Raw genomic sequence first — 17,754 nt, 5'->3', positions numbered from 1 at the left:
GATATATCAATTCTAGATCATATCCAAACTTATTATCCACTGATTCACTCGTGAAGCACTTAATCTCTTCCTAACACTCTATTTCTTCACTATTGCTTATCCCTTCCTCAAGAGTCAAGACCTATTTCTACCATTCACAAGATCCATTGCTTGTCCCACGGGTTAATATGTTAGGAGATTGTTACAACCTTGATTTTTCTTGTTGGGTCAAACCAATAGTGTTGATTTGCCTAATCAAGACTATATAAAGCTAGTGTTGCTTAGTTTTACAGCAGCCAACACCCTCTTTTTGTCTATTAATATAGAGCTGGATTCATGTATTATAAAGTAAGAAAATGTGTGCAGTCTTCTCGCCTGGATCAACTCTTTAACTCCTGCTATTAATGTGGCTCTTGTATTTACACATCACTATTGGATTCATGCATTATACAGCAAGGAAATGTGTGCAGTCTTCTCGCCTGGAATAACGCCTTAACTCCTACCATTAATGTGGCTCGTGTATTCACATATCAATGTTGCTTAATCTGTTTATTATGCTTCATATTTAATTTTTTTTCTCTTTCCACTGTATTGTCTCCTTTTACTTTGTTTCTTTCGCTTTCTTTGATTTATAAACTCTTGATGATCTTCAGTAACCGACTAGTTTTTATCCTTTATCCCTAAGGCAGCATAAAAGTCTTCAAAACGTGTGATTGACAGGGCTTTCCGTTTTGCGCTACGTCTGTCTTTTCAAAAGTGTTTTGCTCTGTGTTCACCTGCGCCTTGCACCTTAGCAGCGGCGAAGCCACAGCTTGGTGAAGGTAGGCAGATGCATATCTAGAAATTTTATTTGTGTCCACTTTATTCAAAAAAAATTATTATTAATTTATATATGTTCACCCTAAAAAATATTTTTGAATTCACGACTGTATCTTAAACATGCTTTTAAAAATTAAGACTGAATTGAACAGTTGGAGCATAATAATCATTGTTATGGAACAATTGAACGATGTTTTTATAATAATGATTGAATGTTGTTCCATAATAATTAAACACTATCAATATTGAACCAGATCTCAACCAAAGTTGATTGATTAATTGTAATATCGAAAAACCATTTAATTCAGTAAAAGATAAAGAAAATACAACAACAACAACAACAACAAAACCCTATTCTCATATGCAATGGGGTAAGGGGGAGGTGGGGTGGTAGGCTACCCCCAACGCCAGGTTGAGAGCAGCTTCCGTGGAAGATCTCCGGCAGTAAGAAAATCAAAAATAAAGATAAAATATAATGCATATATAAATAAGTCAATAAATACATAGTTGAAATAGTTGAACAATTTTCATACGTTGTCTTCATATGCGCGTCTGTAATTTGAAGTAATCCCTGCAAATAAATCCCTGCGTGAAAATCTCTGCTTATAGACAGAAACGTAAGTCCCGGCTAAATTTAAAGGAGGAAACATGAAGAGAAGGATAAACAGAAGTCAGCGATAGCAATCTGCGATAAGGAATAAAGTTAAAATGGTTAAAACCTAAACTAAGGTAACACTACTCTGCCACCCTAATTATAAGCCTACATAAATTCCAATGACATAAACATATAAAAAGTAGAATTCATGGAAATTACTACAAAGGCATTAAAAAAGAAGACTGAGATGCCCACACTACTCAGCTACCCTGGTCTTAAGTCTCCATACTTTCCTATCGGAGGTCATGTCCTCGGTAAGGGCTAAATCCTTCAAATCAGATCTCAAGCAGTCTACCCACTTCCTCCTTGGTCGTCCTCTCCTTCTGGCACCGTCGACTGTTATCGACTCTACCCTCCTGACCGCATCCGACGGTTGTCGCCTAAGAACATGCCCAAACCACCGTAGTCTTCCCTCCCTCAATTTTTCGGATACAGGCACCACCCCCAAAGACATCCTAATTACAGAGTTTGGTGTCATGTCCCACAGAGTCCTACCACATGCCCATCGAAGCATTCTCATTTCTGCGGCCTCCATCCTCCTTAAGTGATCCTTCTTGATTGCCCAACATTCTGATCCATATAGCAGCGCTGGTCTTATTGCCATTCTATAAAAATTTCCCTTAAGTTTTAGAGGCATCTTCTTGTCACACAAAACTCCAGTTGCAGCCTTCCACTTTAGCCATCCCGCCTTTATACGGTGTGTAACGTCATCATCTACACCCCCATCTTTATGTATCATAGACCCTAGATACTTGAAACAATCCTTTTAGGGGAGAACGTGTCCTTCGATGCATACTTCTACATCTTCATCGTTTTGGTTTCCACTGAAGTTTGAACATAAATACTCTCTCTTTTCAATATTGATCCTTAGACCTTTTTCTTCCAAGGCAGTCTTCCAGGTAGCCAGTCTACCATTCAGCTCAGTTTTTGTTTCAGCAACTAGGACAATGTCGTCAGCGAAAAGCATACACCATGGAACTCCGTCTGGAGTCGCACAATAGACGTCATCCATAATCAAGGCGAAGATGTAAGGGCTAAGAGCCGACCCCTGATGGAGTCCGATTTCCACCGAGAAAGTCTCGGTGTCGCCAACTGTAGTCCTGACGTATGAAGAAGATCTACAGTACATATCACGAATCACCCGGATATAAGTAGTTGGGATCCGTCTCGTTTCCAAGGTCTTCCAGATCGTATCACGGGGAACGCTATCATACGCCTTCTCAAGATCAATGAACGCCATGTGAAGATCTCTATTTTTTTCCCTATATTTCTCCATAAGCCATCGAAGTAGATGAATCGCCTCCGTAGTAGACCTGCCTGGCATAAAGCCAAATTGGTTTTTCGAAACCCTAGTAATCAGTCTCAACCTAGCCTCTATCACCCTTTCCCATAGCTTGGTATCACCGTAGACTCTCTCCACTCCTCTGGCATCTTGGCAGTCTCTAAAATAATATTAAAGATGTTGGTCAACCACTTAACTTCATCTTCTCCTAGGGCCAACCACACAGTGATAGGAATTTGATCTGGACCGACAGTTTTGTCCCTACCCATCTTTCTAAGAGCCATTTTGAATTCCTCAATCCCAATCTTACTTGTAGGGCAGTCATTGGCCGTAGTATGATGGTCGGCTGATCCATCAATGATACTATCTCTTCAGGGAGAGGCATCGTCATTAAATAATTCGAAGAAGTAACTACCCCAAACCCTCTTAATATCATGATCTTTCACTGAAAGAACACCATTTTTGTCCTTAATAAACCTGATTCTACCTAGATCCTTTTTCCTATTCTCCCTGGATTTTGCAAGCATGAAGATGTCGTTTTGTCCTTCCTTGGTGTCTAATCTCTTGTACATTTCCTCGTATGCCTTATCATTTGCTTTAGCCACTGTTTTCTTGGCTTCTCGCTTTGCCTCATTGTATCTATGTTTAGCTCTCGATCTTTCTTCGTCGTCATTGCATTGTAGAAACTTCTTGAAGCAAGTTGTTTTGTCTTCACCCATAGTTTGGACTTCTTCATTCCACCACCGATTCTTTATGTTCCTTGACCTTCCCTGTCGACAACCCAAGGGTGTTTTTTCCCACCTCTCTGATGGAATTTGCCATATTTTTCCATAACATATCTGCATAATTTGAGTTTGTAGTTCTAAAACCTGTATGAGACAAAACCTTACTCCTAAAGTCATCAGATGTCGCTCCATGTAAGTTCTTCCAAAGGATCCTAGGTTTACCTAGTTTAGCTCTCCTATGAGATGACTATCCAGCTCAGTTGGTAGAGCACAAGGTTCTTAACCTTGAGGTCGTGGGATCGAGTCCCACGGAGGGCATTTCATAATTCGGAGGTCTTCTACGGAAGCTTCTCTTAACCTGGTGTTGGGGACAGCCTACTATCTTACCTCATTACATATGGGAACAAGGGACAGCCAAAAGATAAGAAAATAAAAAAAATCAAATTCAATTAAATCGATTAATCATAATGAATATAAAAAATTCAGGGTGTTATATATTATGTTTAGATTTTTATTTGCACAATCTTTTATTTCGATTAATTTGGGGTGATTACAAGATAGTATATGTTCGAAATATTCTTGGTTATTTAATAATAAACACTCAAACAGACGTCATATTCAAACCCGAAACCTCTCATGAGAACAACCAATCCACCAAAGTTCCTTTCTTCTTTCAACCTTAATTGAGTTAACAGCCTTCAACCTTAATACATTGTGCTGTTGGACAGCTAGCCATTGGGCATCCATCGAGATCATTCCCCCACCTATCTAAACTAATATTTTCTAATCCCAAGCACAAATATAGCAGCACACCCATAAAAGCAAGGCCAGCATCCAGTGCCCCGGAAAGAACATAATTGTATCGTTGCCATAATTTCGGTCGATACCGATACACAACGAAGCCGGAGAAGAATCCAACAATGATCCATGTAGTACAGCTCACTGTTGTAGCTGGTGGCATCATACCTGTTGCAGCTATCAGGACCGGCATATTAATGAGCTTGATCCATTCTTGACTATGGAAGGCCTTTGAGGCCAACCAGACAAGGACAGGAGCTATTGCTCCTGCAAGGAAGAACCAATTTACATCTTCATAAACTCTGAGGTCTCTGAAAATTCGTCGAGGTGCTACTAATCCCCAGATGACAGAAGCATCATAAAACACGGTGTCACATGGACATGTCCAGACACTATTAGAGGTTGTTGTGTCACAAATGTCTGGAACGGTCTCTATCAGCCACCAGGCAGTTCCCAGGTACACAATGCAAGCGATGAGGGTTCTGACGATCTGTGCCATGAACATTGTTCTAGGTGGAATTTTCATGTAGTGACCAAGCTTGAAGTCTTGCAGGAAGGTAATAGCATGTGTCATGCTTATATATCCATACACCTTGAAACACATATTAACAACTGGATATCCTGGATATATGTACCCGATTATGTACTCAGTGATGATGTTCAAACCTGGCGTGTGCAACATAAATTTATCAGTGATGTGTACTTGTAAATGAGTTATGAAATGATGGAATACCTGGTTTGTAGTGGCTGTAATGATGCCAATGGGAAGTGTGAATACCATGGCAATACCACATGCTAATAGAACTCCCCACCATGGAAGCTGAAGTTGATCATTGTAATACTCGCAGGCAAATATGGTAGCTGCAATGTTTACCAAAAGGATGCACACAAACCACCACTCAGGGACTTGCTTATACTTTCTCATGAGCCTGGTGTGAATGTCGATTTTCTTATCCCCGAAACTAGCTTTTCTTTGCTCCCATATTTCTCTGCATTTTCACAGAAAAAGTAAGAGCTTCAGCAAGCCTAATTGGAAACAAATCAAAAGATGATCACCTTCCATGAAATAGCGCAACATGAACAATGGTAGCATTCAGTGCAGCGAAACCTACACCATAAGTCATTGCGAAAAATTTGCTAAGGTAAAGAGGTCCTTGTTTGTCGTACGCCGTGAAAATCGGAATCGATGATGGATGTGATATGGTATTCTTGGCCTGTGGAAGTGGAGAGAATCGGAGAAAATATGGAAGGTTTTGGCTGAGTAGACATTAAGCCAGTAGCAGGTGGGAGTCAAAACATACATGACCAAGATGAATCCCACAGCAACATTGGTAGTGGCGAACCATGGGCTTGCAAGTGGGCTGCCAATATAAGAGGAGATGGTAGACCAGTCCAAACCAATAACACCAATTCCTAGGCCGTGAAGGCCAGAACCAAATTGTTGGGCAAACACATATTTGGGAAATATCCAGCAAATCCAAGAGAGGGAAGTAAGCATTTTAAAGAGGTAGCCCGAGAAGACATAATATGCAAAACTGCAAATGAAGGCGATTACGAAGAACTGGGTTCTGGTCACCCCACCTCTGGCCCTCTCTTCCTTCTCGTGCAGAGCCCTGTCATGATAAATATGTTTGAATAAGTGGCAGAAAAGAACTTTTAAAAAACCTCGCGACCCGATAAGAAGCCGATAATATTCATTTAAGTAACACCCAGAGCCGGCCCAATACATGTGCCAGATGGGCCTTAGCCCAGGGCAACATGCTTGAGGGGGTAGCAGTTTGCTAAATAACCCATCCGTTTTGAATCTCTTTCCAAGCATAAGACGGGCAAAGTCCAAAGGCAAAAAGAAGCAAGGAAGCAATTGGAGCAGGATATTCACTTGGTCAATGCTCCGCTCGCTCTTACACAAGATTCATCACTTCATCTTCCAAAAATCAAAGTCAATGTGTCCCAAGCCCAAACAGAAGAGAATCAACACATGAAAGAGTAAATTTGGTTATGTTCTTCCTCAGTATAGTATTTATCCGCCACCAAAATTTATGCATGAAACTCTTAAGTGTCAAGAGTCCTTTTTTGTGTCTAATGGTCCAGGATTTTGAATAGCATATTTAAATGTTTGTTTGGATTAGTATATTTTGGTAGTTCCTAATTATGGAAAACTCATTAAAAATAAATTTCGAGGCTTGATTTTCCCTTTTAAATGGGGTGTTACATGCCATATAACTAAACTTAAAATAAATTTAAAACTAGAAATGGTTAAAAACTTAGAGGGGTTAATAAGAAATTTAGTTTAGAATTAATTTGGTTAGTAAGAAATTACAATCCAAATATATGCTTCTTGATGTTGCGGTTAAAAACTTAGAGGGGTCTATTAATTACTTTGAAGAATATAGGCAACTTGGGTTTGACAATGCTATTAATGAATCTAAATAAATAGAATATATGGGGTTGAACCTCAATTTCTTAAAAAACGTATTTCTTATAGAAAAAAAATAATTTGATGAAATTCCAAATACCGAAAGAGAACAAAAATCTTCTCAAGAAGCATTTCGAAAGGATTACTTTATTATTCTGGTAGATATGACTCTTGTTCAATTAAAAAGTAGATTTGAACAAATGCAACACTTCGAGTCTATATTTGGTTTTTTGTTTGATGGTTCAAAGTTAATTTCATTACTTAATGACGAACTAAAAAAATATTGTTTAAATCTTGAGTCCAATTTGACAAATGGGGAAGAATTTGATATTGATGGAAAAGATTTATTTATGAAGTTACAAATTTTACAGAAAATGTTGTCGGATGAAGCACACAAAGATGAAAGTCCACAGACATCTATTCAAATAATGGAGTTTGCAAGAAGAATGAATATGTTCCCTAATGTGTTGATAGCATATAAAATTTTGTTGACGGTATCGGTTACGGTTGCTTCTGCAAAAGAAGTTTTTCAAAATTAAAGCTCTTGAAATCTTATCTTCGAAGCACGATGACTCAAAATAGATTGAACGGATTAACAATTCTAAGCATCGAAAACCAATTTTTACAAAGTCTTGATTATCGTAAAATAATAGATGTTTTTGCTTCAAAAAATGTACGAAGGCATCGTTTTATGTGATATTGCTAGCCTTATAGGTTTTGGTTTGTATTAGTATTTATATTATTTGACTATAATTTATATTACATTTTTGTTTTAAAAAATTATTTATGTTTTGTCTATTATACGGTACAAGTATAGGGTCATACAATTATTATCTCGCCTAGGACATTAAAACTCATTGGACCGGCCTGGATAACACCCTCAATCCGATCTAGACGAAAACCGAAAGAATGTTACAATCAGACTATATGCTAATTCGTTGTTTGATTTCCAGTACTCATCTTCGATCTGATGTGAGAGACGTATTGGTACTGAATGCAAAAAACAAAACAAGTGTTTTTTTTTTTCTTTCTTCAAAAGGGTTCCCATTAGTCTTCTTCAGGTATTGACAGCCTTTTTCATTTGTAAACAATTAATGGTATAATACCAAAATTAACTCCTAATATTTATTCAAATGATCACTTTAACTCATATTTTTATCTTTTTGAATATTTTAACCCTTAACATTTTAATTTTTAATCAAAACAATCTATGTTGGATAAAAATGTTAGTTGACTCTAATGCTCAATATATGTTACAAACGTAACATTTCTCGTCTATATTTTATTACTGACGTATCGTATGTCACGTCATGATCTTAGATAACATGATACATGTCATATTAACATTTTGAATGATGTGACACATGTCATATTATTATCTTAGGTTATGTAGCATGTGACACATTAACAATTTAATACATATAAAAATGTCACGTTAACAACATATATTGGTTATTAGTCAATTAACAATTTTATTCAACAAAGATTATTTTGATAAAATGATTAAAAACGTTAAAGGCTAAAGTGCTCGAAAAAACTAATAGAGACTAAAATAACAATTCAAACAAACTATTCCATTCACTCTTTGTGGACACCAACCGGTCTTACCCCCAAATTCGGCGGAACCAGGGGATATCCGGCCACATGCAAAGAACATTAAACCATCCATCATACAAATCATAATGGAATTACCTGAAGAGAGAAACTTGAACAAGATTTGCAGGCCACCACATTGCAGCTGATTCCACTAGGTATCTCCTGAATATACCAGCCCATCCGAACCCCAGCACCTAACATTCAAAACCCACCAAACTACTCACTCTAGAAACCACACAATTCCCAATCAACAATCAAACAAAAACAAAGTAAAACTGACCTGAGTCGTAAGGATAACAATCAAGGAGACAAAGAAAGTAATGTTCTTCTTGTATAACACCTTGACAACAGTCACAACATGGATGGCGTAAACACTTCCAGCTCCGGAGTTGGCAAAGATAGTGATAAGCACATGTTCTTTGACATTGAAGGGCCCTGGATTCAAGTTGATTTCCCATCGGCTTCCTTTGAAGAAAACCCTGTCTGTGATCTTGGCAGCCATCAATTGGCCGAGGGGAACCACCGCTATCTGGGCCGAGATGGCCGTGATTGTCAATGGTTCGGTCCGGTACCAAAAGAACTGATTAAGAAACGATAAGAGAACGCATGAAATGGTGCCCAACACCCACATTCGAAACGTCAGGACTGGTAAACGAGGGTCATCTGTGGTTGGCACGGTTAAGGCCACTTGTCTAACAGGTGAATTCTCCTCTTCTTCTTCTTCTTCACGAGCTTCTTTGATATCTGGTTCAGATTTTGATGCCAACGCCTCTGACGACGACGGATTGTTAGCATCTTCTTCCTTAGATACTGCATAGAATCAGGGACACAAGAACATCAAATTTTATTCCGTTTTGCGCATTGAAAAAGGACAAGACACACCTAGAGGAGCTCTAATCTCATCCCTGGATTCTTCCATGGCGACTTCAGCAAAGACCAGAAAACAGAAGGATTCGAACTTAATAATTATAACATTTTTAGCCGAAATAACAACTATTGGAACAGTAGATTAGCAGAAATTAATGTTTGTTTGACGAGCCTTAAAATGAAACTGCTGGTCCACGTCCACGGGAGCTACCTTGTTACTGATCTAATATAGAAGAGTTTATTAAATATAGTAAATACTTTAACAACTACCAAATCAGGTATATCTGTACGTCTTCAAAGAGTATTGAAATATAGGCTCGATTTACTTTTATTTTCTATTTGAAAGTAATTATTTTAAGGGTAAAGTACATAAATGATCAGATTACTCAAGTCATTCATTATAGTCTGGTATAGGGTGTAATGTGTTTCTCTAATTTCTGCTAGTTAACCTCTTTATATTTGATATCAACAGCTTTATCTTGCTCAATTTCGAAGTCATTGATTGATAACCTGTAGAGTCTCAATCTGATCATCTTCGATAATTCTAATCATGGTCATCTTGAGATAGGACATGAGGGGAATTTGAGAGAGCAAAAAGGAGTCATCGAAGAGTTTGTTTTCAATTTTAAGGTATAGAAGCTTCTATCTTTTGGGCAAAACATTGGCCGCTTGGTAGATTCTTCGCTTCAACTCGACCATTGAATCATCGCCACATACTCGAACTGCATACTCTTTCTCACTCGATTTTACTGTTAACGTCAGTTCCTCTGTTGATCTGACTCCAAATAGTAAACCAAAAACTCCAAATATTAGTCAATGTGACTGGTCAAAGTAGCCAAACAATATCAATTTATCTTACTAAACCTGCCACATCAGATTTCTGTAACAACAGTAACTACTGTTAACGGATGAGTGACCGATAAGCGATAATGTTAATAACTATTTTGTTAATTTTGAAACTTCAATGGAAAAAACAAAAACTATTCATACTTCAGTGACTATTTAATATAGTTTGCCCCAATAATACTAATACTAATACTAATATAGAAAAGAGTGGCAGATTGGTAATTTGCGACAGAGTCCATGTCAATCTGATGAACAATGAATGGAAGCTCCAACGTATTTTGTCCATCTTTTAATCGGAAAAAGTGAAAAACCCATCAAATTTCCACGCACAACTTCACCAGTTGAGACAGGAAGTGAGGATTGAGAACTGCAATCAATCAATCAATCAGCATGGAACCTTGTCCAGGTTCGTACCCAACACTTAATAAAAACGTAATGAAGGAAAGTCATAACATTTTCCCTTGAACCCTTTTCCTCTACTTTCTATAATCCTCTCTTTTGATCGTTTTCATTGTCCAACAACAATGGGTTTTTCTTTCCTGTTGCTTTCTTCTAATAATAGGGTTTCTTTTTGCTCTTGTTAGTATTGATCTTTTCATAGGATACTCTTTCTTTAGCTATTTTTGAATTCCAGGGTTTAACATGTTTTACATTTTTTCTGAAATCTAGGCTTTTCTTTGGTTGTTGGTTTTTCATAACTTCCGTTGATTATCCCTTTCTCTTTTGTATCAAAAGCTAGTTTCTAATCGCTGGGTTTTTAGCTTTTGACTTGTTTCTCCTATTTTCCTTTTAACTTGTATCAAATGCTTACTTTCCTTTTTTGTTCATTCACAATTCAAGTTCTCTGTGTTCGTTGTGGGTGCAGTTGTTTCGTCATACAAAGGTTGATTATCAACATAGATTGTATACTTTGTTGGTGTATACAAGGTGAGCTTTTGAATAATTTTACTATCATTGATGTGATATTCATTGGTTTTGATTTGAATACTGATGACTCTGTTTTGCTTTTTCTTTTCCTTCTGATTTTGTAAAAAGATATTGAGTTTGTGTGGGAGTGGCAACTAGTAGAGTTGTTGATAAATAATTGCTCAATGGCGGAAATGATAGGACCGAGGTTGTACAGTTGCTGCAATTGCAGAAACCAAATTGCCCTTCACGATGATGTTATATCCAAGTCCTTTCAGGTAATGAACTCGACTCGATACTGGTTTTGTTGCATTTATGCCCTCTATGCCGCACTCGTAGCTGCTGATTCCACTTTTCATAGCTTATCAGGAAAAAATGAAAGGGAAAACTATAAATTTCCATTTCATATGAAAACATTTACCCCTAAAGTGTTTGGATCAAATGTATTTTCTGTCGGTTTGGTTTGGCTCAACGACCTTGTAAAGCAAAGCAGTTTTGTTAGAAGAATTCCATTAGAACAATAGATATATGTTGCAAAGGTTGATTATAAATGTGAGTTTCAGGGGAGAAACGGTCGGGCCATTTTGTTCTCCCATGCGATGAACATAATGATTGGTCCTAAAGAGGATAGACAATTGATGACCGGTCTTCACACGGTTGCTGATGTCTACTGCTGTGATTGCCGTGAGGTGTTGGGCTGGAAATACGAGCGAGCTTTCGAGGAAACACAGAAGTACAAGGAAGGGAAATTCATTCTTGAGAAGTCAAAAATTGTCATAGAGAACTGGTAGTGTTACCCATTTTTTCTTTTCTGGACGAGTCTCCTGATTATCTACCTACTAGATGAATGCCTTTCAATGTTTTTCTTCCGAATCAAAAAATATTTTTATGCATTGTTCCTCCCTGTGCATTCTTGTTATGTTCCTTGACGGTATGTTATTCATTTTGTTATTAAATTTGTGAATGAATGATTTGAAACTGGATTTTAGTTCAATCTGTTCATGTATTTAGGTTTTAGTTGGAACTTATGTGTGTCACTAGATTGTACCTTTTCGGAAACTGGAAAGAGCACAAGTACGTATGTTTCAGATGTTTGAATATAGGTTTCGAGGAGAATCGCCGTTATGTGAGCATGTGATTGGCACGGAATCGAGCATCTAAGGGTCGATTTTGACATGGAAACTTAAAGGGCATGAAAAATAAAATCAAAATCTTTGCTTGAATAAATATTTCATCCTCTACAAAAACCTACTAACTATTAGGAATGGCAAAAAAACCCGAACCCGATGGGGAAAACCGAAAACCGAATTAAACGGGTCGGGTTCGGGGATGATAAACGGGGACGGGGACGGGGAAAACTTATTTATTTTAAACGGGGACGGGGATGGATTTGGTAATCCCCGCCCCGATTACCCGATTACCCGCCCCGATTACCCGCCCCGATAATTTAATTTAAATATATTTAATTTAAATATATATATATATATATATATATATATATATATACCCGGCCCGATTCCCGGCCCAATACCGACCCAATACCCGACCCAATACCCGTTTAAATAACCGTTTATGCTAAACGGGGATACCCGTTTCCCCGTGGTTTTCCCCGATTACCCGACGGGGATCCCCGTTTAAATTCTCGCAGTTTTTTAAACGGGGACGGGTACCGATTTTTTAAACGGGGACGGGGGACCAATACCCGGCCCGTTGCCATCCCTAGTAACTATCAATAATCTTCATGTCTCTATTCAAGATTAGACGCAATATTAAGGAAGACTGAAAATTGAGAGTATGAGTTTGACAAATTGCTTTGTGAACAGTTCTAAATACATCGACAAATTGTTGTAAAAGGGATCTAATTATACGAGACCGTCAGTAATTTTATAATAATTTAATAAAGTTTAATGATCATTTGAGAAATTTAGTGACTATTTTATAAAATTTTAAATTTATAATGACTAAAAATATATTTTAACATTTAGTGACCATACTTTATCCTTTAGTATAAGAGAATTCTTTGTCCCATGTCATGTCATGGTGTAGATGGTTATCATATTAGTCTAGCACATAGAAGGTCTTTGGTTTGAGTCTAGGTAACATTATCTTGTTCTAAGAAAAGTAGTGTATTGGTGATGGAAATTTAGTTGGCACAATGTCAAAATTAGTCCTCAATTATTATTAAAATAGTTATTTTGGCTTTTATTATTTTTTTAGCAGTTTGGTCCTCTAACGTTTCATTTTGGGACAAAAAGATCCCACTGTGAGTGGATACCGTTAGTTAGCAAACGGTTAACGCTCCAAGATATGGGTCATTTTACTCTAAAATTAAACGATGTGGGCCAAAATGCTTTAAAAATAATAAAAGCCAAAATGACTATTTAGTCAAATGTTTAGGGACTTTTTACCCTAAAATAAAATGTTGGGACAAAATCTCAAAAAAAAATATGGATTAAAATGACTATTTTAGTAAATATTGGGGACTAATTTTGATATTATGTCAATTTGGTACTCAAAGGTGGCCTGCATTGTTTATACAAAGATATGGGCGAAAAAGGAGGGTGTCTTGGCAGGCTAATCGGTACCGTTATAGAGAAATTTCTTAGCGTGATCCTTATAAACATTACATTCCTGTGTTTGAGTAATCTTTTTACTGTATCTATGAATTCATTTTCAGAATTCAGAAACCAAAAGAGGTAGACTGAACTCAGACCTTTTGAAGAGCCTTCACAATTCCCTCAGTTTTCTCTTCATCTGATACAGCCATTTCGCTTTGCTTGCACTTGTCATCATTGATTCCAAATTCAGCTCGCTTGGCTAGTTCTTCCACATCATCAACCAGGGCTTCGATCCGCCCCGAAATTTCGATCAACAAAGATGACAAAGTCACCACTTGTATGATGTCCATGAGAGGCACTGTGGGTGTTGCTTCCGAGCAGGCTGCCTCCGATGTTTTGTTTTCCGAAACTGGTGATCGTTTCGGCAAAAGAGGAGGCGATTTCAAGTCATTCTGGAGTTCTTGCACTGCGCTGTTCATTTCACCAACCAATAAATCTATGGTGGATGATTTCTTCATTGTCTTGACAGTTTCTGCAAGCTCTCTTAAGGCGTTCGAGGAGCAAGAACTCACTTTCAAGCAACCTTTGCTAAAATGCTTCTTTATCAATTTAGCAGCCTGATTTTCTGAACTGATGCAACCGTTGAGAGCCTCTATGCAATAAGCACAACTGCGCATCGATGAGCCGATTTTTACGTACTGTTTCCACGGATGCCGGAAGTTGAACTTGCCATGGGAAGGTTCCCACCGAGCAAAATTTGCCTGCAGGAAGCGATGTCAATTTGCTAATCATGTCAAAGATTAAAATTACAACTTTCTTAGTCTATAATGTCACTTACCATAGATTCTTCGGATGCCTTGGAGCTTAGCACGCACTTGTAGCCTTGCAATTTGGTGCATTCCCCACTCTGGTTAAAATACTGTGTCAAGCAACCTGAAAAACACAGTGGGAAAGATTGGTTCTTCATGGATGCTCAAGTTATGAACCAGAACTAATGAAATCGAAGAAACTAACCATCGAGGGAATCGGCGAGTTTGTCCATGTTACGTACAATCAGGCTATGGAGCTCTTGACCGGACCAAATGGGGCAGACAAGCATGATTACAATGATGCACAAGGAAGTTCCAATGATAATGGTGGATATTCTATTATGTGCAAACTCAAACAATTTATCCACTCTGTAGCCTGATACTACGACGAAGCTGAAAGTGAGGATGAAGACCATGGCACCATAATCAAACAGGGACTTCACCGACGGAATGAGTCGAGAGAAAGTTGCTGCCGAAGCTGAATGAAGAAGAATTAAAAGGGAAACACCAATCAAGGTTTAGCATTGTCAAAAATGAAGAACAAGGAAAAGTAAGCAACTATATATCAATCAATGAATCAACATACCTAATAGGAAAACTGAGGCTCCCACAACATAGGGTTCAAGCGTCTCGCCGGATCGACTGGCAAGCCAGTGTACCCCAACTGCAAGAAATCCGGCTAGAAAGGTTGCGAAAACTCTGTTGATACATTTGTATACTGTTGCTCCTGTGATGAGGTAAAGTAGAGATTTTCGGTTCAAATAACTACTATCTTAGGGAATCAAAAGTTTTGAAGAACTTTTATACATACATACATATATGTACTTACCAACGGTTGTCTCAAATACTAGCACAACTGTCATAAGAGCCCACATGGCATTGCCTCCAACACCATGATACAAAGGCCTAATGAAGTAGAAAAGAGATACAAGTGCGAGCGCCAGTCCTACCTTCATGCAATGGATTACTTTTCTAGGATCATTAGCCCCAACGTCCCATGCTCTCTTCATAAACATCCACACTTTCAAAGCCAACCGCCGAATTAGGCCTTTTAGTCCGAGCCAGGCTTTTCGTGCAAGCCCCGTATCTGGAACCAAAGCCTCTGATGATCCATCGGCCACCCTTATCCTCCATTCCACCCCCTCGAGTGTTTCCGTCCCATGAGCCATTTTCATACACAAAGTTATCGGTGCTAATGCTATATTTGTTCACTATATGGAGCCAACACAGCAAAGAATGTGAGGCTGAGGCTTTGGTTATCAAAATCAGTGTAACTAGTGGATTATATAAAGAGAAATATGAGTTGGTTGGGGGATTCTAGAGGCGATATTCTAACTTTTTTGGTAGGTAATTAGGTCTTGATGTGGACAAAGAGACCCCTTTCTTTCAATTTTTTAACTATGGGTTTATTTTTCTTTTTATAAGTTGATAACCAGAAGTGCAATCGTCACCAAGCAACGTTTCTGCGAGGATAATATTTGTTATTAAATGAATGTCAATGAAGCATACACATAATGTTAAAAAAAACACACATCTATTGTTTTTGTCATTTTGCACGAATGAAACGAATTTGGTGATAAATGAATTATTATTATTTCTTGAGATCCTGAGTTCAAACGTAAGAATATTAGGGGTGTTAGTGTTCAATGTCAAATGGTTGAGAGTGTTCTTTGAACAAATACTATCTTATACTTACATCATATTATAACTCTAAGGGGGTGTTTGGTTCAAGGATTGTGAGATTCCCATGGGATGGGAATCCTACATTCCCATGTTTGGTTGGCCGGGAATCTCATTCCAGATAATGTTTTATTACCAATAGTAGATTTTTTGGGGTATATTACCGGGAATGTCATTACCTCCATTCCCTTAGGTATTGTAACATTACCGGCGTTTTGGACTAAAATGTCCTTAAATTTTTATTTTTTTTTTCAAAAATATCCTTCTTCTATCATTGAATAATAAAAATTCTACGAATGTTAAATTACAAATTTATCCTTAAATTATTTTAGATTTACAAAAAAAAATTCTATAATTAAAATTTTATATGAAGTTCAGGGATTAAAAAAAATTTACCCTTTCATTAAACCTTTTTTATATTTTTAATTTTGTAAAAAAAATTATATAAATATTATGAATTTAATTTTTTAAAGAAAATATATAAATATTTTATAATTTGTAATATTATACAAATATATAATAAGGACAATTTGGTCAAATATACATTCGAATAATCTTTTATTCCTTTAACCAAACACGGTAATCTTACATTCCTGCTAAACCAACCAAACACAAAATACAACATTCCCAGTAATCCTATTCCCTGGTAATCTTTTATTCCCACTGGTAATCTTACATTCCATGAACCAAACGCACCCTAACGTTTGACTATATAGTTCACTTTGACCCTTATTTTTTTGTTTTAGAGCATTTTGACTTCTAACGTCTCAGTTTAAGATAAAAAATTCATATTTTGGAATATTAATCGATTGTTTATTAATAATTTTCGTCTATGGAGAAGTCTTTTTAACCCAAAATAAAACGTTAAATATCAAAATAAAAAATAATTATTTAATTAAATATTAACGAAATTTTTTGTCTTCGTGTGCGAGACATGCGACTTGAAAACTGTAACAAAGCTAAACTGTGAAGCTGCTGGCAGAATGAATCCTAAATTGTAAAGCTAAACGTCAGCCGACCAATAATTAGGTCATCAAGATATTAATTTTCGCTCTGTGCTCAACTATCTTCCTTAGTGAAACTCTGAGTGGAGTCCTCTTTAATCCTAAAATTGTTTTTAATAATTGTTTATTTTATTTCCCAAAGAAACAAAATTGTGCTACAGTACATCACAACTACAAGCATGCAACTCTATAATATAGTAATGAATGTCATATTATATTATATGTTGTATGATATTATTATCAAGGAGACTTGAGATAAGTCATGTCATTTAGTAGGTTAAACAATCATGGTGAGATAAGAGCACTGCGTATATCATGTAGTGTGTATATTTATGAAATGTTTATGGAAATATAGATAGAGGTCATATGGTATAATGGCATGGCATGTTTATGGTTAGTAACTGCATCTTGGACCTTCGTGTCAGTAAATCTTGCATGAGAATTTCGTTTGATGTTGAGTTTGGACCTTTGGGTTCGTCTCTTACAGAATTTATTTCGTTCGACATTAAGTTAGCATTACAGTGTATTTGAACCTATGAGTTTTTCTACCCTTTCACAACAGATTTTGTATCGATGTTGAGTTTTATGACATTTATGCTAATATTGACCCACATATAGACCCCTTATTTATTTTACTTTGAATATCTTTTATGATGATTCTTGATGATAGATTAAAAGCATGACATGATGATCATATGACATTGACGCTCCATGCATGATATTCATGCACATATTTTTTATGATTCCATGCATAATATATTCACATATGTTATTGATTGAATTAAGCATGATAATTCAGATAAGACAATTGTTG

At 37.0% G+C, this 17,754-nt stretch overlaps 2 protein-coding genes and 1 pseudogene across 3 annotated transcripts; 1 reads left to right on the top strand and 2 right to left on the bottom strand.

The window, feature by feature from the left end:
• Nucleotides 1-4,148: 4,148 nt before the first annotated feature.
• Nucleotides 4,149-14,370, bottom strand: LOC120117349 (annotated as a pseudogene).
• Nucleotides 10,201-11,877, top strand: LOC120117350 (protein yippee-like At4g27745). 2 transcript variants are annotated; one of them, XM_039137635.1, is made up of 4 exons: nt 10,201-10,389; nt 10,849-10,910; nt 11,019-11,167; nt 11,453-11,877. In XM_039137635.1, the coding sequence occupies exons 3-4, from the start codon at nt 11,075-11,077 to the stop codon at nt 11,678-11,680; spliced, it is 321 nt and encodes a 106-aa protein (XP_038993566.1). In that variant the 5' UTR covers nt 10,201-10,389; nt 10,849-10,910; nt 11,019-11,074; the 3' UTR covers nt 11,681-11,877. The 2 variants fall into 2 exon arrangements, with proteins under 2 accessions (XP_038993566.1, XP_038993565.1); XM_039137634.1 differs by lacking the exon at nt 10,201-10,389 and adding an exon at nt 10,493-10,524.
• An 86-nt stretch (nt 14,371-14,456) lies between the features above and the next one.
• LOC120117199 (aluminum-activated malate transporter 10-like) lies at nt 14,457-15,425 on the bottom strand. The gene is made up of 3 exons (XM_039137497.1): nt 15,086-15,425; nt 14,843-14,983; nt 14,457-14,734 (listed from the first exon to the last, which is right to left on the bottom strand). Exons 1-3 carry the CDS (start codon nt 15,423-15,425, stop codon nt 14,457-14,459), a joined length of 759 nt encoding a protein of 252 aa, XP_038993428.1.
• Between the last annotated feature and the right edge of the window lie 2,329 nt (nt 15,426-17,754).

This window comes from Hibiscus syriacus, unplaced genomic scaffold (assembly GCF_006381635.1).
Source record: "Hibiscus syriacus cultivar Baekdansim isolate YM2019G1 unplaced genomic scaffold, ASM638163v2 tig00110319_pilon, whole genome shotgun sequence".
NCBI lineage: Eukaryota > Viridiplantae > Streptophyta > Magnoliopsida > Malvales > Malvaceae > Hibiscus > Hibiscus syriacus.
Note: the sequence above shows the minus strand (reverse complement) of the source record. Positions and strands in the feature narration are given on the sequence as shown.